Genomic DNA, 27,782 nt, shown 5'->3' on the forward strand with positions numbered 1-27,782 from the left:
TGGAGTATAACATTTATCAAGCCGTTAAAAATATTGGTGATGCCTGAAATGAAATTTCAATATCTACGATGAGTAACGTGCGCCATAAACTAATCCCCAAATTGACCGAGGATAGTATGCAAACTGTAGAAGCTGAAATTGAAAAAGGTGACTATGTAATTGGTGAACTTTTCGAAATTACCAAAGAACGAAACCTGAATCTGGAGGAAGAGGATTTTGTCAATTTAATCAACAGTTATTTAACGGAAATGAGAAACGAAGTTTTGATGGAACTCGAGGAACTGAGAAGAGAAAAACAGAAAGAATATGAAAAACCGAACCAATTTGAAACCAAGAAGATGGCTGAATATTTAAATTTAAATATGTTTGAAAATGGATTAGCTGGCTTCGAGACCCGAGACCCTGCATAATGCTATTGCGTGCTATACCATCATTTACGAAGAAAAGAAAAAGGCAAACAACAATGGACCAGTACTTTAATAAGTAGTTTGTACTTAAATGTAACTATATATGTACACAGAAATTATCATGTACGCATCTAAATAAATATTAACTTCTAATTGTAATGTTGGTAGATCTATTATGTTTTCACATACTTTTGAAACTAGCACAGATTATTATGTAGATAAAAAAAACTCAAAATTTTTTTTCGACTTGCACGAAAACCTTTGGAACGAATTAATCACGTAAGTCGAGGACCTACTGTATATAACAATTATGTAAAACATCCCCGCGGCTATGTTTATTTACTATATTTATATTACTATCTTTGCGCTTACCTGCACACGAAATCACTCGCAAACGAGTGGAGGCTTCAGAATGTACTATTTATACTCGATATTATTAAATGGTGCACATCCTCTTACAAAATACAGAACATAGAAAATATAGTAAAGAAGATACAGCACCCGTCCCGCTCTCTCCTATTCGATTTTCACGCTCGACGTCATGTTAAACGTTTGACCGTGATTTTGAATGGGCTAATTTTTCAAGGCGAGCAAGTATAAAAAAATTACGATATTTTCCACCGGAGCGCGTGTGCAATTAATGGTATATTCTTGGTTGATCGCTAATATCTTTTTTTGGAAATACGAATTAAATATTAAATGTCTGAAAAAATCTCGAAACATTATTTTTCGTTGAAATAATAATATTCATGGTGATATTTTGTAACGCTTCCTTTTCCGTGCTAAAAAAATCCGCGCGTTCCGTTGCTTTAGTCAATACACATACAAAAATGTGGGATTTACAATCTGAAAAATGGAACATTCACAGGCAATTGCTTCAATTAACTTTATTTAAAGTCAAAAGTGATAATATTTTAAATATAATCGTTGAAAACATAAAAAAAACTATTCGCCAACGCTTACGGCGCCAGCAAACGGACCACACTAAGCGAAGCTTCGATAGCAACTAGCGTTTTGTAGCTATTGACGCGTGTAATTATCTCTCTCGCTGTCGAATATACCTATGGCATCGAGAGTAAGGCGTAAAAGGTGTTTGGGACAATCGTATATTCGGCACTCTTGTACTAAATGCCACGACAATGCGACACGTCGGTAAGCTTTTGATTGTATAGGTGATTTATCTCCGATTTCTGATAAATGCTTTTTCTGTGCCCTGTAAGTATTTATTATTTAATGATATATTATTTAAATCGATACGTAAATGTATAACGAAGGAATAGCTTAAATCTCAACCCAGTATTTAGAGAGAATAAAACAATATTTTGAGTTTGTCCAAATTTTTGTAGACAAGGACTGTATTCAACTCCCTGGGGAGCTGTTTATATTAACATATTACAACAGAGATGAAGAACATTTAAGAAAAGGTAATATAGAAGTCTAGGCATCTACGGGGCTTATGACCTGTCAATGGCTGGTTTAAGTGGCCACTTTACACACTGTGTAACATTCACCATTCTGCCTATATTTGATCAAAATATTGTTGATAAATTACCTGGTCCATGAAGAAGTATAGAAATTGAAAAAATAACATTTTCAGGCGTTGCCTAGTATGTAGGTGAAATAATTCAATTAGATGAATCTCACCTGCATAAATAAAGGTTTCAGCTCTTTTACTTCACAAACATCAACAGATGAAATAATTGAAGGAATATAGATGTTCAAATATAGGCAAAATGGTGAATGTTACACAGTGTGTAAAGTGGCCACTTAAACCAGCCATTGACAGGTCATAAGCCCTGTAGATGCCTAGACTTCTATATTACCTTTTCTTAAATGTTCTTCATCTCTGTTGTAATATGTTAAGAGATATAAAAGTTATTAGATGCAATGTGTACTGGCTACGCATCACCGGAAAGGGAGAAATAAATTATACAGCAAAATTATATTTCAATTTATTTGGTGATAATGTTTGGCGGAATTAATAACGTTGGATTAGGATTTTTATTTATTTAATATTAAACTAGTACATACCTACATAATTTTATGAATGTGATAATATTCGCTTCAATCTAAATATCAGTCAACTGTAATATATATATATTAATAATTAACAATATTTTGAGTTTGTCAAAATATTTGTAATCAGAAACTGGATTTCACCACCTAGGGTGGGCCCTTTGACTTAACAAAAATCAACAGATAGAAGAGACGAAGAAATATAAATGTTCAAACATAGGAAAAATGAATGTTATTCAGTGTGTAATGTGGCAACTTAAACCAGACAATGACGGGTCATTAGCCCTATAAATGCCTCGGCTTCCATATTTCCTTCTCTAAAAGGTTTTCCTTCACTTTTGTAATATATTAGAAAATATCAATTATTTATCAATATCTGTACTACATACACTTACAATTTGAATAATTAACAAATGGCTGTATGAACACAAACTCATACGCGTGCATACCTACTGTACAAACCTACCTATCTGTAATATTTATATGCATAGTTATAAGTACTGCAAATATAATATTCACATTACGAATACAATACTCCAGAAAATGCGAAATCGGTACCTAGGTATGTAATGGGGAAGTTCAGTGCTTCGGAAAATTGGATATGTTATGATAATGTTTTCTTATGCGCGGTAAAAAATAGAGCGAAGTTACTAGAATATGCACGAAAAAAATAATTAAAACTAACTATTTTGAACGACGTCACTTCTTCCGAATCAACCGTTTATAGTGTTGTGATAGATTTCCGGTTTACGGGAAGCCAACTGACCAATCAGCAGAACTCCTCGAATAGCACTTGTTATTTGTTTGTTTTGCCTGCCTGCTGTGCAAAAAGTGACATTTTTGCGTAAAAATACCTATTCAAATAAATATTTCATGTCAACTATATCGTAAATCGAACCCGTTACAACCTGCGCGATACGCAGTACGCGGTACTAGACCACAATGCGGACAGTAGTTTTTAAGAAAATAAATATGATTATTATCAGAAAGATCGGTAACATGAAATGAGCTAGTTCCGGGCAATTTAATAGTTTTTTTTTCCAATAAAAACCTTTATTAGCGTAAAAAAACAAAACATGCAGTAAAAAAAAATGGAATTTGCCAAAAAAGAGTCTGGCTCTTGTGTTTGGCAATTTTACAAAATATTATAAAAAAGAAACAAAAAATTGCAAATCAAAATAATATAATAAATGAAAATTAAACAATTGTAAAAATTGAGAAAACTTAATACTAATAACAAGTAAATAAAAAATAAAAAAACATTTTTTTTTTTTTAATAGTATTTAGTTGTAGTATTTTGACAATGTATTTCTATTTAATTATTTGAAACACATTAAGCTATTAATTTAAAATCAAGCTTGAAGAGGGTTTAATTTAACTTATTTCGATCTTTCGTTTTGTGGTGATTGTTTTAAAAAATATATTTTTATTATTAATACTTAATGTTTTGATTTATTAGATCTGTGGCTTGGATCTAAAAGGGCCAATGTCGTAAATTATAATATTACATTAGTTTAATTATTTAGCCATTTTGTGGCCTTATAATAAACTCTTTGACTTTTTTGATAACAAAAATTAACACAAAATATTAGCACATATGTATGTGTATATAAAACAGTTAATTGTATATACTTTTTAATTGACATTGACCAAAAATATGAAATCTGACATTCGCCCTTTTAGATTCAAGCCAAGGAAATATAATATATTTTAATTTTTTTTTAAATTATTACTGATTTTAAAAAATGTTTTCATAATTTACTTTTTTATTATAATAAAATTCACAGTTTTGCTTAAAATGATTGCTTATTGCCATTTAAAAATGTTTTTATTAATTATTATTTTATTTTTAGTTTTACTTAAAATGATATTAATTTTACATTCATAGTAATAATTAATTTAAATATATTTTTTTGTATCTATGACTGCTTCATAATATTTTTCAAATTAAGATATGTGTATATTAGTTTAGTTTAATATAATATTTTTTTTTTTTATGCTTAACACTCAACAATTCCGTGTTTACATTCCTTAGCCAACAAATTTACTTGTGACGTAGACATTTTTAATACCACAATTATTTTTTAAATCCATTGTTTAAAACTAATTAAACTAATAAAAATAATAATATTAAAGTCACCATCAAAAAGCTTTCTCTGTTTTTGATGTGTATAACTATTATCTTATCTCTTTCTGAAATTAATTTTTCAAATATTTTTAATGTGTACCATATGTTATATATTATTATCTTATAAACTTACTGTAAATTAAATTTTATTTTAAATATTAATTTGTTAATACATATTCTTTTTGTTCAAACTTTTAACAAGTTATTTACAAATTGCTTTTTAATTCTATAATTTTTCTTATATCCATATTTTTCTCTTTTTTCACTTTTAATTTTGCATTGCAGCATGCTTTTTTTGTTTCTACATGTATACAAAAAAACCTGTTTATTTCAAAAATCATTACTTACTATGTTTGTACTTAACTATATAATTTTTGTAAATGCCCCTTGGGTGTATTGTAAAATTAAAACATTTCTGCTGAAATGCACATAACCAAAAATCTGTGTTTTTTATATTGAAATAAATCAATAGTAAATTGTTATTATAGGTGTGCAACTGGTTTATCAACGCACGGCGTCGCATCCTCCCTGAGATGATCCGGCGCGAGGGACACGACCCGTTGCACTACACCATCTCGCGGCGCGGCAAGAAGCTGTCGGGCGGCGGCGGTGGCGGTGGCGCCGGCGGCGGCGAGGGCGGAGCCGCTCCCGCCTCGCGCCGCGCCTGGGACGCCGCCAGCAATGTCTCCTCGCCGGAAGCCAAGCACGCCCAGCTCGCGCAGGACCACGACTATGACGACGGCCTGCTGGTCTACAGGTGGAAATCACTTCTTATTCTAGAACCTACCTAGAGTTAAAATTAAAAACACCACTCTCCATATTCATTGTTTTTGGGAAAACCACCAAAACCAGTAGCGAAAAGACTATTCTATTTAAATGAATAGTCTTCTCTACTGGTTTTGTTTGCTTTCCCAAAATAATGATCATGGAAAGTGGCGTTTTTGTTGTTACCCCAATCTTAAGTCTCACGAGTCTTCAATAAATAAATAATTTTTAATATTGATTTATAATTTTTTACATACATTTCATATTTTACATAATGGCACTAAAAACACTCTGGCAAACTCTGCTTGTACTAAGAGTAGGCTCAGTATATGAAGGGTCGGCGAGCCAGAAATATTAGTATGCCTAATATTGCAATCGGTTCCTATATGGGCAAATGCCTGTTCTAAGAAACCGATTTGTTGTTGCGGTAATTATTGCAAATAAGAAAGAGGTGAGAGTAAAAACTGGTATTAACAGGGACAGTTGAGGGTATGCGAGCGAGAGGACGGCCTGCTACAAGATGGACCGACCGAATAGAGGAACTAGCGGGGTTTCCATTAAACGCTGCTCTCAACTTGGCCCAGAACCAGGATATATTTCTTACATTTATTACTGTAAATAAATAATAAAATATACTCATCTCAAATGGTAATGGGCGAAATGTCGTCGAAAAATCGTCGGTTCTTGTATTTAGTGCGTGTACAAATACAAGATGGAATCCTTTGTTACAGAAGTGATGAGGACCAAGAAGAGTATTCCAGTTCTACACCGAGTGAAGAAGAAGTCAAATATGATCCCTCCGTATGGCAGTCTGTTATACGTTATGGTACAAATGACAAAGAGAATCATCCCGCTTCCAGAGGGTAAGTTACTTACAGCGCATTTCATCAGATTTCCGCCAGAAGTTAGTAACTGCAAATTTATATAACACTACTTTAATCATATTCAAGAATCAATTATTTACGAGAATCACCTGCAATTTGTTTCAAAGTAACAAATTATGTAACTATAGTATATCAAAATACTAAGTGTTATTACCTTCTTCTAGAAAACTGTCTTTAATTTTGATTCTTTATATAAATATAATAAATTCCCTTGTGAGATATTTTTTTATTTATTAATTATCTACATTATTACTATTTGAGGACCACACGACAAGAACATGACGTTAACTAACACTAAAGAAATGTTTATATATTCCTTCCATGACAAGCTGATTAGATTTTCAAGAGTGTAGTGTATTTATCATATTGGACATGTTGTTGCTATTTCTAAGCTCTGAATTTGTTTTTATTGGATAAGGCATTTGTTAATTACTTTAAAATTTATCAATTCATTTTTGTCATAAATTTTAGTTGACATATTTTTGCCATGGGTCTTTGGGAGAAATTTGAAATGCTGTAAGGAGCAAAATCTAAATTGTTTCAGAGAAGGAAGAGCAAATAAAAAAAACACACTGCATCTAAATAAATAGCAGTTTTGAACATATTAATTATAAAAACGCATCTATCAACAAAAACAAAAAGACAATTTATTTTCTTCATTTTTTCTTACTCACTAATAATTTAGGTATATTTTTCTCTAACACCATTTAATTTTTTGCTGACTATGTAATGTAACTATATAAAACTGTTCTTTAAAAGGTAAATATTAAAATATAAGTTTCTTTAGTAATTCCAGGTCGAGCTCGGAGGCGATGTCCGTGCCGGTGAGCGAGGCCATCCCGTCGGCACCATACTGGGCCGCTGCACACCCGCAGCTTGCGCATCTGCCTCAGCTGCCACACCCCCTTCTGGCCGGGGCGGGAGGCGGGGGGGGTGCGGCCGCACCACGCAGACACCCACGCGTGCAGGTAACATAGTCACAAAAATTCTTTGCCTGCAAGAAACAGTTTCTTTCGCTAATTATATTGATATTTTTTGTAAATACCTCTTGTTATGCGGTTTTTCAATAAAAGAACAATGATGGGTAGGTTACCTCTCAGAGTAATAATACGCCACAGGCTTATAGAGTCGCTCATGCGGAGAAAAACCATTCTATGTTTATCAATCTTGAAGTTAGTTATCGTTTACAGCAATACAACGGGCCGTAGGTACTCAGGTTGAGAATTGCAAACCAAAACCGTCCGTTACACGTTTGTTGTTAAACCAAAAACCAAACAAAAAAATTGGAACGCTATTGTTCCATGAGATAGGGCATCTCTACAAGCGGGAGAGAATTAATAATCTGAGGGTTACCTCGTATAAAAATCATTTCGGGATTAAAAATATTAATTGTTTACTATTTATTGTAACTTAATTTTATTTCAAATAAAACATGGCAACAAAATACTTAAAATAATTGTAACAAAGATTATTCTCCAAACATATTATACACACCTAGTAAGTAAAAAAGCAATGTAGGTTATTCTAAAATCGAATAGTACAATTTATTTTTTAAAGTTTCATTTTACATGTTGTCATGATCGTAGAACAGCGACGGATGTCTGAAAAATGCGATAATGACCTTCTTTTATATTTGATCTTGAAAAGGTTATAATATAAAGGCTTTATATTCCCAGTTTGAGAATAATAAAATATATATAACTAACCCAAGTATCAAATGATACACTTTTATACTGTTCAAGTTATTACATAAAAACAACAACAACACATTAAAACTGTTCTCATGTAAAGTTAAAGAAAATCACATGTTTTGTTGTTCTATGATCATGACAATATGTTTATGCGCTCATTATACTACAATTGCTACTACAATTTGTTAAATTAATGTTTGAAAAAATCTGTACAGAGGTCTCTCGGTAATCCGGCAGATATCGGACCGGAGCACTGCCGGATTACTAAAAATCACTAATAATAGCGCATTTAAACAGCAGAACCTATGTTTTATTGCATACGTTACCGAGCTACCCCTGTTTAAAAAGGAATACAGTGGTCGCTCGGTAATCTGGCAGCTATCAGACGAGTATACATTACCGAGCTACTGAGCTACTGCAGGCTTGGAGAAGTGAAGTGCCGGATTATAGAGGGAGTACTATGTTTCATATTTGTACCATGTAAAAAGCGGTTCCACTGTATTTCTTGATAAAATGCCATAGTTATTGATTTGAATAAAAATATCAATAAAATTTCTTGGTTACATTTTTTTTAAATCAACGAGCGCGTTCGCCTAAGTAGGCTTCTTCAGGACTGGTTTACCAATATTTATATTGTATAAACGATTTACAACAATGAAAGACTTTTTTTTCTATTTGACCACCTTTTATTTATTTAATTGCCAACCGGATTCTGAGCTTTATCAAGGTATAATTTAGAAATTAATGTAATCCTATTTTATAATTTGAACGGTGTCTACTCAAGTCCAATACATATGGAGGTAATAAATTGAGTCTTTATGTCAACTAGTGTTTTGTGTTTGCGGAGGTGATTTGTGAGGGGGGTTGAACTTTGGTCATTTGCACTTTGCTAGTAAGTAGATAAGAGTGGACTATATTAGTATTGTTTATTTGATTATCATTTATTTATCACTTTTTAATTAAGACTAATTTTAATGTTTTGTCTTTAACGTATAGAACCTTTAACCTTCATATGTATTAGACTTTTGTTGACCCTGTTAAAATTAAAACATTGGATTATATTAATTTCTCAATGAGGAAGCTCAGCCCTACGGAAATTTGGATGTAAAAAATGTATTCTTATGTGCAGTATAAATTGTATTTCCAAGTTTCTTGAAAATGTATGAAAAAAACAAAATAAACTAACAAATTACAACAGGGATGGAGAATACCTTAAATAAGGGAATATGGAAGTCAAGGCATTTACAGGGCTTATGACCTGTCATTGGCTGGTTTAAGTGGCCACTTTACACACTGTGTAACATTCACCATTTTGCCTATGTTTGAGCATCCATATTTCTTCAATTCTTCCATCTGTTGATTTTAGTGAAGTTAAAGAGCTGAAACCTTTATTGTTGTGAAGAGATTCATCTGACTGAATTATTTCACATACTAGGCAACGCCTGAAAACAATTTTTCAATTTTTAAACTTCTTCTTTGCATGATTATTACTTTGCATGAATTAACTACTTTGCATGACGTCACTAGTTCTTCCAAATCAAATAAGAGAGTTGTGATAAATTTTCACTTTACGGTAAGTCAACTGACGAATCAGCAGAACTTATCGAGAAGAAGTGGAAGAGTACTTGAGACATCACTCACTAAGTAATTAAAAAATATAAAACTTTAAAAAATCATAGCGGTGATTAAATTCTACTAACAATTTTTTTTTATTCAAAAACTACTGAACTTCTTTACACCTTGATGAAGATAATAAGTGGTTAAAACCCAAATATTTTAATGATGTTATAACTTATATTTACATATGAGTTATTAATTTTAAAATACTTGGTACACTTTCACTTATTTATTTTGACCAATATAAAAGAATCTTCTCTTAAAGTACACCGCCATCACATGTTTTAATAATTTGTCTCACTCTGTTCCATTGAAATATTGCGTATTGTATCTTTTTCAACTTATTTTTTTAATGTACCTACACTTAGATAATATTTAGTTTTATATAAATTATCCTTACACTGTATAATATTCACCAGTCTGAAGATGCTCATTGGAGGGTGAAAGCGCTAATTGGTCAAAATAAATAAGTGGAAGTGTACCAAGTTTTTAAAATTAATGGAATTCCATCAAGAATTGTCAATAAATAATTTAAATACAAAAAACAAATAATTTAATTTTGATTTTCAAATTGAAAATTTTGTTAATGATTTACCAGTCCTGAAAGATGCCTGCTTAGGCGAAATCGCATAAATAAAACAAATTAAAAATCTATTTTATTTATATTTTTATCCAAATTTTTTTTTTTACTTTTTGACTTTTTCCAGGAATAAGACTGTTTTGGGAAAAAATAAAAACAAATAAAAGGAATTTTTCAAATATTTAATGGTGTATTTGGTGGACCAGCCTTTTTTTTATTGAAACACTAAATTTAGGAAAAGAACTTCATTATATTTAATGGGCTTTATTTTTAAAACTGGTATAAGTTACTCCTAGGCATAGTGGTAGAATACGGATGGGAATATCATCCCTATTATAGTAGTAGAATAAGGATGATATTCCCATCCTCATTCTATCACTATGCCTAGGCGTAACTTTAAACCATGTTTATAAGTAAAACTCAATTAATTTTTATAAAATATAATTTTAGAGCGCTAAAACTGTGTGTTATTATATTGCAACACTAAAAATATTTTATTTATGTTCTATTGATTCATACATACATACAATCATTGTCAATACCTTTTGTTTACACTTTTTAGAAACTATCCCAATCCATGAAACTTGTCCCTCTCTCCTGTTACCGCCCACGTCCGCACATCATGGTAATATTTTTTATCTGAAAATTAGTAGACTCAAAGTTATTGTTTTTATCGAAGTTTACAACCATTACTAACACTTCCTATTTTCCACTTGTATGTATTTCCAGCTACCCCCCATTCTCGTCCCACTTCCCCGTCGTCGTCCAAATGTAGAGGTAAATAAATACTTGCTTGGTAGTGTGTAGTGACGAGGACCAGGCCGGAGAGTAACGGGTGAATGTGTTGCAGGTGATGCCGGCACGGCCGCCTTCCCCTCCCCGGCTGCCGTCCCCCCCCGCCGCGCCGCCTTCCCCTCCGCCGGCGCCCAGCCCGCCTTCCCCGCCGCCCCCCTCGGCCGCCCCCCAGCCCTCCACGGACCGGGACAAGTTCAAGTGCCTGTACCTGCTGGTGGAGACAGCCGTCGCGGTGCGCCAGAGGGAGAAGGAACAGGAAGAAGTGCAGGTCTAGGCGCAGCTGTCTCCCTCTACACTAAACTATATACGTTCAATCTACAGGCGACGTTTAATTGATCTGTGATTTTTTATGCCCACATAGTCTCGTATACAATGTGCGTATTTCGAATTATATCGAAATTATAATGCTACTTACTATTTTATATACGAAATCGGAACATACTTACCCATCTTTAGATGCTCTATTGGCGTAACCTTCTCACAGTGCATGCCGCTGCGTGGATCCGACTTTAGTGACATTTAGCGATTGGACATGCGGAAAGTTTACCAAACGAGTTCTTCTGCTCCGCGACTTTTTACATTTATCGTCCTTTTCATATTTAACCAGTGTATTATAATGTGTTCAATAATAAAAACGAATGCGGGGGAGTGTATATAGTGGGTTTAAATAAGTGTAAAAATAGTGTTTGCGGTACTCGGTCGGATAACGCAAAATATATAATATTCTGTCCGACATAGATTAAGGAACAGTTCTCGTTTTCCCGCCGGCAGTTGGTTCTGGCTCAGCAATAAAGTGTCACTCGAGTATTCCGCCTTTCTTAGGCAATGCTGCATTTTCCTTAGTATAACATTTGTGAGCCAAATGTGCCTTTATTCGTGTAAAATATCGCAATTATTCATTCTCCCATATATTTCATTTAAACACCATAAACCTTTTCTTATTATTCTATTGTAGTACATGCTTACAATATCCCGACAGCTAAAGGAGTGATTCTTTTACACCAATTACAGATTGTCACTCCTTTTAGTGTTTCGCAACTGATTGTTGCATCCGATGTTATCGAACAAATAAAATATTTTTATCAAATTGACAATATTGGCTCGGTATTGTGGTGGTCTCCGCTATTATGTAGTTTAATGGTGAGGTTCATTGCCTAAATGTTTTCAATCGAGCAGCAAGCAGAAAGCCCTTCTGACAATTAATTGTGTTTACATACTTGGGATGGGAATTAATCACATTACTTTGGTGATGCCCATCTGGATTGGATTTACTTATTAATATTACTTGCATTTTTATGTTGTAAATACTAATTTTGTTCTTAGTTCTCATTCTGTCACATTCAGCGTGGGAGTTTAATCGAGAACAATTTGTTTTAGTGAATATTCAGATTACTTATAGTAATTGTAGATAGTTTCGGGGTGTTTCTTTTATAATGAATGGCGTTAGATATTTGAGCCAAATATAATTTTAAACGATGAATGATAAAGCTTCATTGAACCAGTAAAAAAAATCTAATTTGTAAAAAAAAGTACATACAAATTAATAATACATTTGTCCTTGAATAATCTAGACAATACGTGAAATTGTAATTTGCTCAAACATTTATTTGTAATATATAATTAGTTGTATTATTAACACAATTGGTGTTTAACTTTCTTGAATCTTTTCGGCTATAAAATATAATTGGTTTTAGACTCTGTCATTCATTGTATAATATGGAAATACTTTCCAAATGCATACATAATATTCCGCTATTTTATTTGTGGAGAACCTGAACAAAATGGGTTAAATCGTTTGATACTGGATTCATTAAATTTCTACAGAGACAGGTGAATTATTATTTGACTAGTTTTTACTTGTTGCCAAATGCAATGTTTATGTTAATATTTTTTAAAGTAATAATGCATCAAAGGTTGTGTTTTAGAGTTGAACAAAGTGTATATTAAAATTTATACTAATAAAAAAAGTATATTATTCCTTTTTCTTCATAAAATCGTTTTATTTATTGAATCAGCGAAATTATTATTTCTATTTGCGTTGGATTTATTTTAATTATTGCATTTGTATTATAATGACACTCTTATTTTTCCATACTCCTTGAATTTAAAAAATAATAATTTACCAAAAATTCATCACATTATCATACTAATTATTGGTTTGCAAAGATGTATATCGCTAATCGCTATTTTGTTTTGCAATACCACAAAATCAAATAATCTTTTATAATCCAAAATGAAAGTTAGTGTATTTGTAAATATGTTTACCCATCACTCGATTGTATTTTGATTTATATTAATGCTGTGTAAGGTAGGAGAGTCTTATCCACCGAGAGCTAAAACACATGAATATTTACGCGCTTCCATTGTGAATCTTAGAACGTTTTTTTTTTTCAGAAGGGTTCCATAATTATTACATAACATCAATAATGTACGTTGCATCGGAAATATTATCAAATGATTTGTGATTTTTACTCGCATGTGAAACAAGTATTAAAAGTGAAATGTACCAATGTTTGATGATGACAGTTTTTTGATGCAGGGTAGTGTTATCAGTGTCTATTACCCGTATGCAGAGACAAACCTTAAGGTGAGGAAAGTACATCCTATTGTCTTTACCTTCGGGTTATTCTTTGCATATGAGATTAGAATGTACATTCCTCACCTTAAGTTTTGTCTCTGCATACGGGTATATGGCTTCAACAGTGTTGATTCTTAAGTTTTATATATTTTTGATAATTTTAATGTTATGTGTAATAATGACCCCTTCACCTCAAGTACAAAACAATTTATTTTAAAATTGTACATATTTGTACTTTCTTTAAAGCATTTTGTATGCATAATTTAGCAGCGATGAGCAATTATCAGGTTGTTTATAATGTAATATGTATATCTTATGGGTTGAATGTCTGGTTCACAATCAATATATTGATCACTAGATAATTCCAACTGACCAGAGATATTTAATACGAGATTATGTAGGTTCTATGTTCTAACTCAATGGGACTATTGTCCTGTGATGAATCCTATTTCACAATCATTATGTAATTAAACTGAAATGTTCGTTTGCAGTTGAGCATACAAATTTTTCATCTTGTTTAATAAAACGTTTAATAAAAGTAAAAAAAAAATTTTTAAGGAATTGATTGGATCCTAATTAAAAAAAAAAAATTACCTTATCTATTTTTCGATAAGTACATTGAATTTCTGAAATAATACATGTTCAAGTTATTCTATTCAACAACGGCAACCACTCATGCTGATAGTCAAAAATATAACAGATATACATAAATAAAATCAACACGGCAAGTTGCTCATCTCTGTATGGAGTATGTAATAGTTTTTACATAATATTATGGTCTATTCTAAAATTCCGTTTTTATTCTGATGTACAAATATTTGTGACCATTATTAGTTCAGTACTTAGAACTGGAGGTTTTTCAGTACAATACGCAAAAATTGGATGCAAGTTACTAATAAATCAGAAATAAAAATACACTTTGCAATATTCATTCATATCTTAACCATTTGTGATGGTATTTAAAATTGTGATACTTAGCAATTAATAAATGATAATTAATGAAGTATAAAAATTTACAGAAATAGAAGCGATGTATAAAGATAGGTAAATTAGCTCCAAATATTGGTGGTTATCCTACAATCACAGGCACCCTCCTTTACTAATGTGGGATTCAGCCCGGTTAACTAATTTACCATCACTGCCAATCTGTAATGGTCGGATCGACCAATTATATAAAAACTTTTTCACACTGCTGTTATGATTAGGATAAATTAATTACAATATTAACATAGAAAGTATCACTTATCGATTAATTATTTTTAATTTGTATTTTTAAGTGAAATTTATATCTATAATGCTCTTCCCAAATTAAGTTAAGGTGAGATTGTTCCATGCAGACATTTTTTGCAAGTAACATATTTTTTGACTTAGAATACTCTCGTAAAATAGTATTTGTTGTTGCATACCGATTAAAACTTTTTTTACAAAGAAACTTTTTTAATGATTAGTCCGAAGAAAAAATGAATCGCCATGGGATGAGCATTATGCTACCAAGTATATAGATACTGACAACTTATTACTGCAACTCCTGTTTAATATACAATATGTCATTAGTTTAAGCTGGATTCATATTACAAGCTAGTTCAGCTGATTCTCACCATGACAAGGGGTAAATCAGATGGACTCTCGTGTATGATCAAGAATTTCATTGCCACTGTCTTTAGTTTTCAATTTCAATGTACAGTACCCGGCAGTAAAAAAAGTACATCAGGCTCAAGAAAGAGACTGCCGACATTGTAGAGCGTCTTTTCTGTCGCACAAGTCCGTTATCTGTATGAATGACACAGACGACACTACAAAGCTGGCAGCTTTTTTCTCAAGCCCGATGTCCTTTATTTGATGCCGGCTACTGTATATACTGTTCATAATGTTTCTTGGGTTAAAAACATACACATATGTTCACTTCAGGGTGGTTCATTACAAATTTGAAACTTTTATTTCTGATAAAAATGTAACTATTACAATTGTGTGTGTCCAGTGACACTTTTCTTTTACTTATTGTGCTGTTTTTAAGTTGACAGTGGTAATATTTATGTATATTTTGAGTGAGGATTTTTATTTTATACATCACATTGGTTGTAGTAATAGTTTTTAATGTACCGTGGTTTATTGAACCAAGATGCAAATTCAAAAATGCAGTGCCATAATGACGCATTTGGCAAATATGTTGAGAATCAGCCACTGTCAGAACTCTAGAATAAATTAGAAGAAAGAAAATACTATGTGAGACTTAGAAAGAGTAAAGCATGTTGTGAATTTTCATGTGTTTTATTATTTTTTCCTCAATCCATATTGCAACCCTTCCTCTTTCGATTAGATCTCAGCTGAGTGTTACTTGGATTCAGACCAAAATATTTTTTCATACATTACTCAACAGGATAAAATCTTTCCTCTACACTGCTTCTCTGACATGTTGGGGCAAGTCTGCAGGCATGAAGTTGTTTTTTTTTCCCTTCAAATTTGTATCAGTTAAAAAAGTTATCCCGACAGAATTCACTAAGCCAAATGAATTAAAAAGGTCAAGAAATATCTAATAATAGTGTAAGCAGCTTTAGCTATTGAGAAATACGTAAGATGATACAATGATGATGGTATATTAAAATACATATTATTTGTATAAAATATTTATTAAAATTATAAAACTCTTCTTAAAAAATCTAAATGGCACATTCTTAAAGGGTCGTGGGTTTGAGAATAAAAATAATATTTATTTATGCTACTGTAAATTATTGTATTTTATTCAAAAGGATTTTGATGATTTAAATTTGGATTATATAAAATAAAAACAGTTAAGCAATCCTTGGCAAGACCCGGAAAACAAATATGTATATTGAAAAATTGCTCAGTAGCAGATAATATTATCACTATATTTATTACACAGAAGTTTTTTTTTCTTTAATATTTGTAAAACTTATATGAAAAACAAAACATTTTCTCGTGCTAAGTACAAAATTTCTATCTTAAAAATCTAAGAATAAAATTAAAAACCCTATCAATTAACTGAGTTCAGTTGTAAGGGTTGAGTTTTTTCTTGAACTCCTCCTGTTTTAGTTTCTGTCGGCGAATCCGTTCAGCTCTCTGTTCCTCTTCACTGAGCATTCCTAGAGAACTGCTCTTCAATCCACTAACCTGAAATATTTACCCCTAACTTTTTCACAAGCTGGTATAATATATTTTAATTGGATTTAGTGTATAAAAAATATATTATGTATTTCTGATACATGTGTTTTATTGCGTGAATTTCCAGCTTAACACTAAATATTGCTACTAAGATCACTTATCTCTAGGGCTTTCAATCTAGAACCAAATTTGAATTGAGATGTGAGACAAGACTCGTATACCAAGTCTAGAAATTTCAAGACTTCGATACTGATGAGGTAATTCAATAATCTTAAATGTGGCAAATAAAGTTTTTCAATGATTGCATGAAGGAAGACAATGTATTGCCAAAATGGTCATTACTAAGGTAACCTGAGGATTCTGGGTTAAGAAAAGTACAAAATCGTAATTTGTTCTATTGTTGCTATGTAAAAACCTGATTTAGTCTCTGGTTTCTGGAAGGTAAGGTAAGCATATAGAATATAGACCAATGAAAAATCAAATATGGATGACATATCCAAATCTAAATTCCTGCGCGGTCTTATTTGATGTGATTACTACTTGGGATTCTCTTTCATTTACGTCGTCACTGTTCACCACCCTTAAATTTGCATGCAGATTTTCGGCTGTTTTTGTTTTGCTTTCACAATTATCATTAGTCTTTTTTGTACTGAACATCTGAGAATCCGAGATAGCCAGCTGAAGGGCGTAGGCTTCAGAATATTTTATGCATCGCTGCAGCGATTCTTCACGTTTTACACGTCTGTTAAGCTGATTAAATCAGCTGCCATAAATACGCCAAATTCTGATATTTCCCGTATTTGATCAATGCTGTAAAGCTAGCATTGAGCTAACAATCTGAATCAACTCCAGATTCGGCTGAGCCTGTGGAGAATAGTGAATATACATTTACATTCATGTATCTTTTGTTTCTACTTAGGTGTCCATTCATCAATGGAACATGTAAAACACTAAGTGAGTGACTTCTTGTTTTACAGCAGTTTTGACCTAGCAACCTTGTTTTTTGCTTTGGATTTTTGGTTTTGCTAGCACTGAGTTAACTAATTGTACATTTGACATCAGTATATTTTAAAGTGTGATGTTGCAAATGGGTAAAATGATATCTTTTAATACTTATTATTGTATTCCTAATGAGTAAAAATTCAAAGTTCATTATGCATGCCTATCAAATTTCCTCATAACTTACCCAGAGAGTATTACATTAGTTGACACCAGGTCTCAATAATTCCGAAATTTTAAGATATTGATGATGTCTCGAGTCTCAATAAGGAAGTAAAGTGGTTTAAAAAAAAAATACATTAATAGACTATCAAACTATGCCAAAAAAATATTATTTTATTTTTACGTATCGTATTATCATTGCTATGATTTTTTAAAGTTTTGGAATTACTTCACCCGTGACATCACGAGTTGTCCTCAGTAAGTTATTCTGACATTTAAGAGTAGAACCCCGCAGCTTCAAAATATACTAAACATTGAACAAAATGGCTACTTGGAAACCGGAAATCTATCACATAAGAAAGCTGTAATTAACATTGAAAACTTGTGATGTTCATTTTTATTCATTTTCGAGAAACATAGCCATTGGGAGGGTCCGATGTATTACAGGGCACCTGCTAGAACAGCGCGGGTTTAAACTATGCAACTCGGTTATAAGCTTAGACTATACCCCTGTCTGCATAATCTATGAGTGTGAAAGCACTACAATTAATGATATGGATCATAAACGTATACAATCGAATGCTCTAATTTTTACAGCATGTAAGAAAACATTTTTTATATCCAATTTTCTATAAGACTGAACTTCCTTATTCTCAAATGGCAGCCCTACTTATCTTGCTGAAAATGCAATACTAATTATAGTATGTATAATTCACTTTGTGCTAATTGTGTTACAATGTAGACTAATTTCTAAAATCCCGTAAAAAGTACAGAGGTTTCTATTGAAAAATATTCAAAAACCTACACAAAAAATATCTTAGCACAACAATAATCAGGTACACGTTTACACTTTGGAATGACACATATGATTTTGAGTATTATTAGCCACAGGGGTGTGATATTCTTCAGGGACCGAAATTTTGACATTTTGTTCCGATACCCATTTTTTAACTTTCTGTTCAGTCCAAAATCCATCATAAAAAATGGTGGGCTTAATCCAGGAGGCGTTCAAATTGACCGATCGCGACTCGTATGTGTTAGCTACTCCATTGTCCGGATCACCCGGGTAAGGGTTGTGTCCCGAGCTGCAGGATCGGGAGCAGTCTGCCCCTCTTCGGCCATCTATTACAAAATTTTTAGGGGGAACATTGCAGTTCAAATTAATATTGGCACGATGGCGGCCAGCATTCTCGTAAGCCATCGGCCATGGCGAGATCTCGGTATAATAGGCATCGCGATAGAGGGAGGGGGGTACAGGCGGAGGGGCACACTGCACGCTGTACAGAGGTGGCACCAGGCTCTGCATCACGTAACTTACATTGGGGGTAGGTAAGGAAGCGCGCGGGACCTGGTTGGCGGGCAGACCGGCCACACTGGGCGCGGGGTTGAACCTCAGAACGGGGACCTGAAGATCTATAGCGGCAGCTACCTGCCCCGCCTTGTCAGAACTGTCTCCGGAACTACTAGAGCTATCTTTGGTCTCCATAGGCAGTTGTAAATTCTGTCCATTGCTTGCATCACTCGATGTTTTGATTTCATTTGTATTTCTTTCAGGTTGGTTTTCACCTGTTGTCGCTTTAAGGTGTTCTATCAACAGAGTGGCAATGGTACCCCCAAAACTGAATAATGTTTCTCGAAGAGCATTCGTCACCGATGACTAAAAATATAAAACAAAATAAAATATAATCAACTAGAAGAATTCAGCCCTAAAAGTTTTGGATCTATCGAAGAAAAAATAAGAAAGTATAATAATTTGAATACAAACTATTTGTGAAAGTTCTTGGTTTAGTTTTACTTATTTCTTTACTAACCGACGATCCTTTGCTAAGGCAAAAGCGCTCGGTGGTCAAGGTATAATAACATGATTATTTTCAAGACGTCCTTTACTTTCCTTTCTGTATTATTATTATAGTTTGATAAGTTATATAGCGCCATTTTTGTCAAGGGCGCTGTACAATAAATAAATAAATATCCCAGTACATCTTACAGCTACAGAGCGCATGGACAGTTGGGATTCTAGTTCCTTATTTCCAATTAAGATCAATTTCAATTATAACAGATAGGAGCTTAATTACAGCACGTCTTGCAGCTACAGAGCGCATGGACGGTAAGATATCTAGCTCCCATTTACATAATGTTTTAATTTGACAATAAAGTTTAGTATTTAAATGATATTCAAATAAATAGAAAAAACGTTTTTTTTAAACAGGAGTTACATTATAAAAGGTTATGCAGCGAATGGACGAGTGGGATTCTGGCAACTTAAAATTACATCAATAAATTTACAAAAAATTAACACTTAGCAGAGTAGATGATTTGTTAAGTGCTAATAGTAACAAGTAAACATTAGCAAACTAAATAAATAAAGCACTGTTACACTATTATGGTTAACAAAATAAAGACAGATATCAGAAGGAAAACTTTTGTAGATTGCAGGTAGTTACTGCCAAACATGTGGCTAACAGGCTGCTTGCTGATTCCTGGAAGAAAGTAGATGGGCATATTTGCAGTTACCGAGGGATGAAGCGTATTGTTCCAATGAATTGGTGTCCATTTTGGTCTGAATTGTTTAGTTTTATGATAGGCTACCATTGCAGGAACCGTAAACTGTTTACCCTGAAGATGGCTCCTGCAGTGGTAACCGAAACGTTGAAACGAACCCAATATACACGGGATCACTCAAAGATACATATTGAGAGGTATGTTGTGTTTGTATGTGCATGCATGCGAAAACGTATAAAAAAATAGGCCAACCATATTTTTTTTTGTATTTATGGGCGCCAGATACTGCAAATATTGTCCAATAAATGAGTGAAATATTGTGGAAATGTTGAATACTAACCTTTCTTGCATTGTGTATAGCAGAGCCCTTCTGAGTGGATACTGAAGTAGCGTAGCCGATATCTTCTCTGTGTATTCCCAAAGATTTTATTGAAACAGAAACAAATGCCACAACTCCCGCAGTATACTTTCCATTTCCAAAATCAATGAAATCTAAGAAGAAAGTTTTTTGTAAGTTTATATGATACTGAAATAGTTCAAAATTAGGCAGTGGAGAGACTCACAAGGCTTATCAGTTCATGATTAACCTCTTCGTTCTTATTCCAAAGCATCCTCTTAATTCTCATCCACAATATTCTAATTTCTTCTCTAAAAGAGCGTTTACAGGTGGACAATACAATATTGTTCTGTCCTGGGACTCAACAATTGTCCATGTGTAAATAGCAAACTCAGGCTATCTCTATATTTTTCGTGAACTTGCTCGTAATAAACGCCGTTGTTTGTTTATCACATGTGAACTGCGAATCTATTGTATTGTCCATGTGTAAACGATACTTATTTCATGTCCATGCTCGACTATGGGATCATCTCCGGCCTCTATTGAAGATGTTTTAAGATTATCACTGTTTAAATCACACCTGAAGAAAATCTCCTTTCTTTTCCTCAATCTCTCTCTTTATTCCTTTTTCCTATCGAAGACTAGTATTAATATGAATTAATTTATACACAAATATTTATATTTTTTGTATCTATTCGGTATTATTATTTTATTTTATCTCGAATAATTTTGAAACATAAATTACGTAAATAACCCATTTTATTTTATAGGTTGGTTGGAAGAAATGACCATTTGGCAAAAAGCTCGCAAATGTACAAATTTATATAGCGGGGTAATTACAATAAATAGGTAACTTCAGAATCAACATTTGTGAGTTAACTACTAAACACACATTTTTGTTATGCATTAAAATCATCGTAATTGATTTTAATTAATGATAAATGACGACTTGCCTATTTGTAGCAATCATGATGAAAAATACATACATGTGTTTTTAGTGGGTAACTCAAAAATGCTGATTTTGAAGTTACCTAATTGTAGAAATTACCCCCTAATCTTGCGTACAATAAATTAAATAAAAAATATTATTTTCTGCCCCGTAAATTCATATTTGCATAATTCAGTCTTCTAAATAATGTGATTTTTCTTAAGGCCTTACAAATTCACTAGAATTCTCCATTCAAAATATTACAATGAGACAATTTCATGACATGGTTTACCTAAGTCTTGCTTTGTAACTGACCAACTCCAGTTCTTAAAGCCCCATTGATTATGACCAAAAGAAATCAATTGCTGTCTTTTCTTGTTGTTCTCATTATCACTATTGGTGCTAGAATTTTCACTCTTCGGAATATTGCCTTCGGGCTGAAATGCAAGATAATCAATAATAATTATTATCTACAATCATAACAATTAAACCATTTTTTTTTATTCTGCGCTATGTGTACCAATTTAATAGAGCACGTAGACACCGGGAACCCTGGATTTCGATTCATTTTTGTACAATTTTTGAAATCATAAAACAATAACAAACATGGTCCAAAATGTGGTCTTGTTATTGTACCCGAGCGCTAAGCGTGGATATTTCGGTCGCCGAGGATATCGATTATAATTGGACAAAGTATCATAGTAACACCGAAATACAAAAGACTTAACAAAAATAAATAATTCTATAAGCCAAATAAATGATAATAAGAGAGCTAAAATATGGATTTCAGGCCGAGAAAAAATAACAACACCGAACGAGCGAAGTCAGCCACAATCCAACTTTCTGACAGAATCACAGATTCAGACAGATTCTTTCCCATAGACACGGACTAGAAACATATCCCATAGATTAAATATGTGCGCTCTTTTCCCACTTTAAAAAAAAAAAAATTAAAGTTTGAATTGACTCAAGAAATCATAAAGGAAAAGCGTTTTTGTTGAATAAATTCAAAGGATAGGGCCAATACCTAATACGTAGAATTAAATAATCATAATTAAACAGTCCGGAAACCGCATAGGCGCATCAATCAGAAGGCGACTGAACTACTCTTAAACGAGTAGTTTTACGCTTTGACCGATTTGAATTCAGCTATGCCGTGTTGTATCGTTTTAAAGTGCATAATGCTGGTCGGATCAACAAGAAACAGAATTGGATCACATTTCATCTGAAAGTAGCAAATGCATGTGCACGTAGCAAATGCATAACGCAAATCTGTAGTCTGTGACGCAAACCATTTATTATTTTTCCTCCTGTCAGATTATCAAAGAAAACAAAATTGACTTTCTGTTTGTGTTGCCAGGGTAGTGATTTTTTTACGCTACTTTCAATTAATAGGAAGATTGGTTTTAATTGACTTAATGGAATTTTAGCTTCCCTGCTGATGAAAAAAGGAAAACGGAGTGGATACAAATAATACAAAGAGTACGGCGAGATGAGTTTTGGAAACCAAAAAAGCGAAGCATAATTTGCTAAACGCATTTTGAGGAGAAATGTTTTTATTGCACAAAAGGTTATTTTTCTAAATGTAAAACTTTAAAGGTGAGTTTTGTTTCTAAAGGCAATATTACAAAAAGCTTACTCAACAAAGGGGGAATTAAAACTATCGAGTAGACTGTATTTGTTATTATTTACAAAAGTGTTCTTTATAGGAATGAGGAAATTGGTGAAAAGTTTTACTGAACTTTTCATTCGAAAAAATCGTTGATGTCTTTCTCTCGAAAAGAATTAAAATGGCTTTCTTTTGGACAGGGCATAAACTTTCTATTTCTTTCTATTTTATACAACATTCTTCGAAACCCGGCACCTCATTGGTATCTATCTGAGAATTTAGTTTAACTTTCCAATCATGGACTAGCACTTTGCTTATCTAATGAGAGTACTAACAAAAATTGGACCTCTCGGATCAAACAACGCCGTGGTGGGCATTTGACCGAAATTATCTTTAAAACATCAAATATTATTTAACATGACATAAAAATATCAGTTTTATGTCAAATAAAATTTGTTTTATTTTTTAAGTTCAAAGTTCATTAATTCAATTAGGTAGTCTTATTAAATGACCCTTTACTTATTTACTCTGTTGTGTCAATAAATGTTTCAGCGTGTACAATAAGATTTTAGAGAAATTAATAAATTGCTTTTTTAAAAATATAATTTTCTTACGTTTATGTAATAGTTATATTTTTCGCGATCTGGCAACATTACGCGGCAACTTTGAGCATGCGCGCGGTGAAAATGGGGCAAAATGGGGGGATTTTTGGACACAGTCCGATGTATTCAAATCTGATTCTACGCTCCTTCTGAACTATTCTTAATTTTATGACCTTAATATCTAGATGGTGTTGATAGGGCGACAGCTTAGAGGGGTGCTCTAACTTGAACTGCTGGCGATCTATCTCAACATTGTTAGACTACGAACGATCGACTCTGAGAGGCTGCAAGTATGTTTGATGCAGAATATGTAAGGTATATCGTGGCATAGATATTGGATTTACTCACAATATGCACGGATATGTTTTCTCTAGATCGACCCAAAAAGCACTCGCAATCGACCATCGAAACATTGTTTTTGTCATCCCAATAATGTGCGAAAAAGAAAACTGCATGTCGGACTAATTATGGCTAACTAAAACAACCTTTCGCTATCCCGTTTTCGCACCTCAAAACTGAAAAATATTGTTGTTTTTATTATTAGAAACAGTATCAAATGAAATTTTCTGTGCCGGTACCTTTTGCGTTTATCAAAAATAGTTGTGTATATTTATACCGTACGTCCGAAGACGTAAAATAAAACTGAGGGCGCTTTTACTGGTTTTTTACTATAATTAAACTATCAAAAAAACTAACCGATAAGGACATGCCAATCGTAAATATCTATGCGTGTAAAAAATCACTGCTCTAGTGCCATAATCCAGAGAGAAAATACGGTACTTCGTTTGTATAAAAAAAATGGTGCCAGTGGCATATTTGATGTCAAATATAAAAGTAATTTAAATAAATATTTTAAAGAATACAGAATCATTTTTAAAGGCACCCATGATCAATATGTATAATGAAAATAGCGCTTTAAAAGTTCAGTTCATATTTATAATATTTTTATCATCGTTTTTAGTCAGTAGGGGAAGGTGGTGTCCAAAGTAACAAAACTGATATTTTTGATCAGAGCAAAATCATTTACCCGTCAAATAACTCAATTTTATTAACTCAATTTCTTCTATTTATTTGCAGATTATGTGCATGGATAAAAAAGACAAAAATTAAATATGGTTTTATAAATGTCTTTTCTGCTATGAAAAAATGTACCTAGTTGAATTTGTTTAACATCAGAATGGACTAACATGTAGTAATAGAACATATTGATAACCTCAATATAAGACCATCTATTTTAGTTTTGTTCCTCGTGAAGTGATATTTTTTTTAAAGTTTCTTTCACTTCCCAGATAGCAATTTAAACTTGCTTCAAGCTTGTATCAAGTTTGAAGTATCAAGAGTTCAAGCTTGACCCAAGTTTGAGATTGCAACTCTGTAAACTTGAGGCAAGTTTAAAGCAAACTTCCTAGTTACCATCCAACAAACTTGCATGTTTGTTTTTTACAAAAAAAAACAAACATCATGCAAGTTTGGATTTATTTAACAAAAAAAAAAACAAAAAACAAAAACAAAAAATACAAAAAACAAAACAAAAAATAGAGAAAAAAAAACAAAAAAAAAGGAAAAAAAAAAACACAAACCAAAAAACACGAAGTTTCTTAAAAATATTAATATCAAATAAAATATCTTGTTATTATTACTCAGTATATTTATTTTGAATAAATAATAAAAATTGTGTAAATAAATAATAGTCATTGGCTGGTTGAAGTGGCCACTTTACAAACTGTCTAACATTAAGCGTTCTGCCTATGTTTAAACATCTTCATTTCCTCAACTCTTCCATCTGTTAACTTTTGTGAAGTATGAGAGCCTCTGGGGTTAAAGTATTGGTTTATTATGACATGCAACGAGCATATAGATAATACAGTAAATAAATCACTGAAATTACTTGGCTTCATTAACAGAATATCCTCTGATTTTACTAATGTCCGTACAATCAAAACTCTTTATTGCTCAACTGTTCGCCCTCTTCTAGAATGTGCCTCAGTGGTCTGGTCTCCATTCTATGTCAATCGCATAAATCACATTGAATCAGTCCAACATCGCTTGCTTCGAAAAATAGCGTGGATGCTCGGACTAGAGAGAGATAATTATTCTTATGCTGAAATAGAGTCAATGTTAAATATTTCTAGTCTACAAAAACGTAGAACTAATATTGACTCCATATATGTTCGGCATACTAAATGGTATAATCGATGTTCCATCATTACTGGGACAAGTAAAATTCAATATTCCGACTCGTAGATTGAGAAACAATGAAGTACTGTTCATCGATCAGCATAGAACAAACTATGGCCTAAATTCTCCAATGACCCGCCTTTGTCGTATTATTAACTCAAGACAAGATCTGGACTTTTTTGGTTTAAGTTTACAACGATTTAAACGAGCACTAAATAAATAGTCCAGATCTTGTCTCGATGTCCCTTATGTTTTTCAATGCTTCTTTCTTTTGTTTTTTAATGTTTTAAACTATTCTTTTATTGTAATATTTAAACCTAATAAATTGAATACATGGACAATGTCCGTTAATAAATAAATAAATTATATCGATATACTCGTATTATCAACAGCCTTTTCGTTCTGTAAATAAAACATAATTCAATCAATTCAATTCAATAATAGTATAATGTTTGTGATATTTAATAATTAATCAGTTCAAACTATTGTAAGCATTATGCAGTGGATGAGATATCATACTTACTTTTAAAGAGCTCTTGACAAGACGGTTTTGTCGAGTGACACAGTGCAACAAAAACTCATTTTTAATGTTTTTTCCTCAGTGGCATATCAATAGTTTATCCTTTAAATTGAGTATTAACATTTCGACAATATTAAAAGTTTTAAAATCGCCGGAAAAACGTCCAACGATAAATGCGTAATTAAAAATGACATAAAACCCACGGACAAAAACGGTGAAATATATAATTTTTCTATGACTTTGATAGTATTGCCAATCTGAATGTTGTTTTGAATTAACAACTTTTTTGGATATTTGTCATGAACTAATTTAATTCGGAAAAAAAAAAAAATAATAATTCGGCGGCCTCCGTGGTGTAGTGGTTAAGACATTTGGCTCACACATGGAAGGTTCTGGGTTCGATTCCTGGTGAGAACACAAAAATTAAATGTGATTTTCTTAAGGCTGGGCGAGGATATTATCACCCGGGAGGAATATCGGATTTAACATATTGTACATATAAAAGATTTCTCTAAGACTCTTTTAGTGTTTATAAAAGCTCTAATAATCAATAATTTCATTCATAACTTTCGTTTACTATTTTCAACATCTCTGAAAAGCGTTTCTATTCGGTTGGTAATAAATTTGATCATCCAAACCCACCCAACAGTACACCACGAATCGTGCATTTGTTTTAAATGTTGGTAATCCGAATAGAAATTGAAACGACGCGTATGGCTGTCTATGATTTTTTCCCCTTCTCTAGCCAACCTTAAAATAAATGGCGACCGTAAAATGGGGCGACATTTAAATCGTAAGGCGACTTTGATCAGCGGATACATTGTTTATATTTATCTCTATAACTACTGATCATTAATAAATTTCGATCAATTTTAACTGTTTTTTTAATGGTAACACGGAATACGATTTAAATGAAATTGTTATATAACTTTATTTAAAGTAAGATTTCAAGAAGTTTGAAGTGGAATCGTCAAGATATTTTTTTTTTTTTTTTAATTTAGTAATATACTTTTTTTAATGATACAAGTAATTTCATAATTTGCATTGTCTTGACATTACTGGTACTTATATCACTGAGTGTCCATTATTATGATTGTTTTAATATTTTATTTTTTAATTAACGAATAATAAGAAGTTTTCTAAAATGGGCTGAAATTGATCATTTTATATACATCTTTTTTTTGAGAGCGACATGATTCGAACTTATTAATAAAAGTTTTGAAACAGGGCCTACAAAAAAATATTTTGCTCAAATACTAAGAAAAGCTGTTACTAAGAAAATTCGGGCTGCTTCCAACCATTACAAAATATTATTTGAAACACTATACAATGAATAATATAAAGTTAAACATCTTTCAAATCAT

At 32.5% G+C, this 27,782-nt stretch overlaps 2 protein-coding genes across 5 annotated transcripts; one reads left to right on the forward strand and one right to left on the reverse strand.

The window, feature by feature from the left end:
* The first annotated feature begins 5,043 nt into the window (after nucleotides 1–5,043).
* LOC148280186 (uncharacterized) lies at nucleotides 5,044–12,562 on the forward strand. Its single transcript, XM_088228797.1, has 4 exons — nucleotides 5,044–5,308; nucleotides 6,048–6,179; nucleotides 6,988–7,168; nucleotides 10,939–12,562. The coding sequence occupies exons 1-4, from the start codon at nucleotides 5,085–5,087 to the stop codon at nucleotides 11,155–11,157; spliced, it is 756 nt and encodes a 251-aa protein (XP_088084923.1). The 5' UTR covers nucleotides 5,044–5,084; the 3' UTR covers nucleotides 11,158–12,562.
* A 3,510-nt stretch (nucleotides 12,563–16,072) lies between these two features.
* On the reverse strand, nucleotides 16,073–26,615 carry LOC148280187 (uncharacterized). Of its 4 annotated transcripts, XM_088228793.1 has the most exons (5): nucleotides 22,030–22,349; nucleotides 21,802–21,946; nucleotides 20,585–20,736; nucleotides 19,061–19,399; nucleotides 16,073–16,590 (listed from the first exon to the last, which is right to left on the reverse strand). In XM_088228793.1, the coding sequence occupies exons 1-5, from the start codon at nucleotides 22,075–22,077 to the stop codon at nucleotides 16,468–16,470; spliced, it is 807 nt and encodes a 268-aa protein (XP_088084919.1). In that variant the 5' UTR covers nucleotides 22,078–22,349; the 3' UTR covers nucleotides 16,073–16,467. The 4 variants fall into 4 exon arrangements, with proteins under 4 accessions (XP_088084919.1, XP_088084920.1, XP_088084918.1 ...); XM_088228794.1 differs by lacking the exon at nucleotides 22,030–22,349 and adding an exon at nucleotides 26,422–26,615 and having other exon boundaries at nucleotides 16,073–19,399; XM_088228792.1 differs by having other exon boundaries at nucleotides 16,073–19,399; nucleotides 22,030–22,375.
* Nucleotides 26,616–27,782: the final 1,167 nt, after the last annotated feature.

This window comes from Micrasema longulum, unplaced genomic scaffold (assembly GCF_059751315.1).
Source record: "Micrasema longulum isolate JH-2025_06_02 unplaced genomic scaffold, ASM5975131v1 h1tg000607l, whole genome shotgun sequence".
Lineage (NCBI taxonomy): Eukaryota > Metazoa > Arthropoda > Insecta > Trichoptera > Brachycentridae > Micrasema > Micrasema longulum.

Bases quoted from the DNA above. Each gene is read 5' to 3' on its own strand.
- LOC148280186 (XM_088228797.1), top strand. From the start codon at position 5,085: ATGATCCGGCGCGAGGGACACGACCCGTTGCACTACACCATCTCGCGG. The intron at 5,309-6,047 runs GTGGAAATCACT...CCTTTGTTACAG, and splicing joins GACGGCCTGCTGGTCTACAG to AAGTGATGAGGACCAAGAAG. The intron at 6,180-6,987 runs GTAAGTTACTTA...AAGTTTCTTTAG, and splicing joins AATCATCCCGCTTCCAGAGG to TAATTCCAGGTCGAGCTCGG.
- LOC148280187 (XM_088228792.1), bottom strand. From the start codon at position 22,077: ATGAATCGAAATCCAGGGTTCCCGGTGTCTACGTGCTCTATTAAATTG. The intron at 21,947-22,029 runs GTACACATAGCG...CTTGCATTTCAG, and splicing joins CTACGTGCTCTATTAAATTG to CCCGAAGGCAATATTCCGAA. The intron at 19,400-20,584 runs GTTAGTATTCAA...TTATATTTTTAG, and splicing joins CTATACACAATGCAAGAAAG to TCATCGGTGACGAATGCTCT.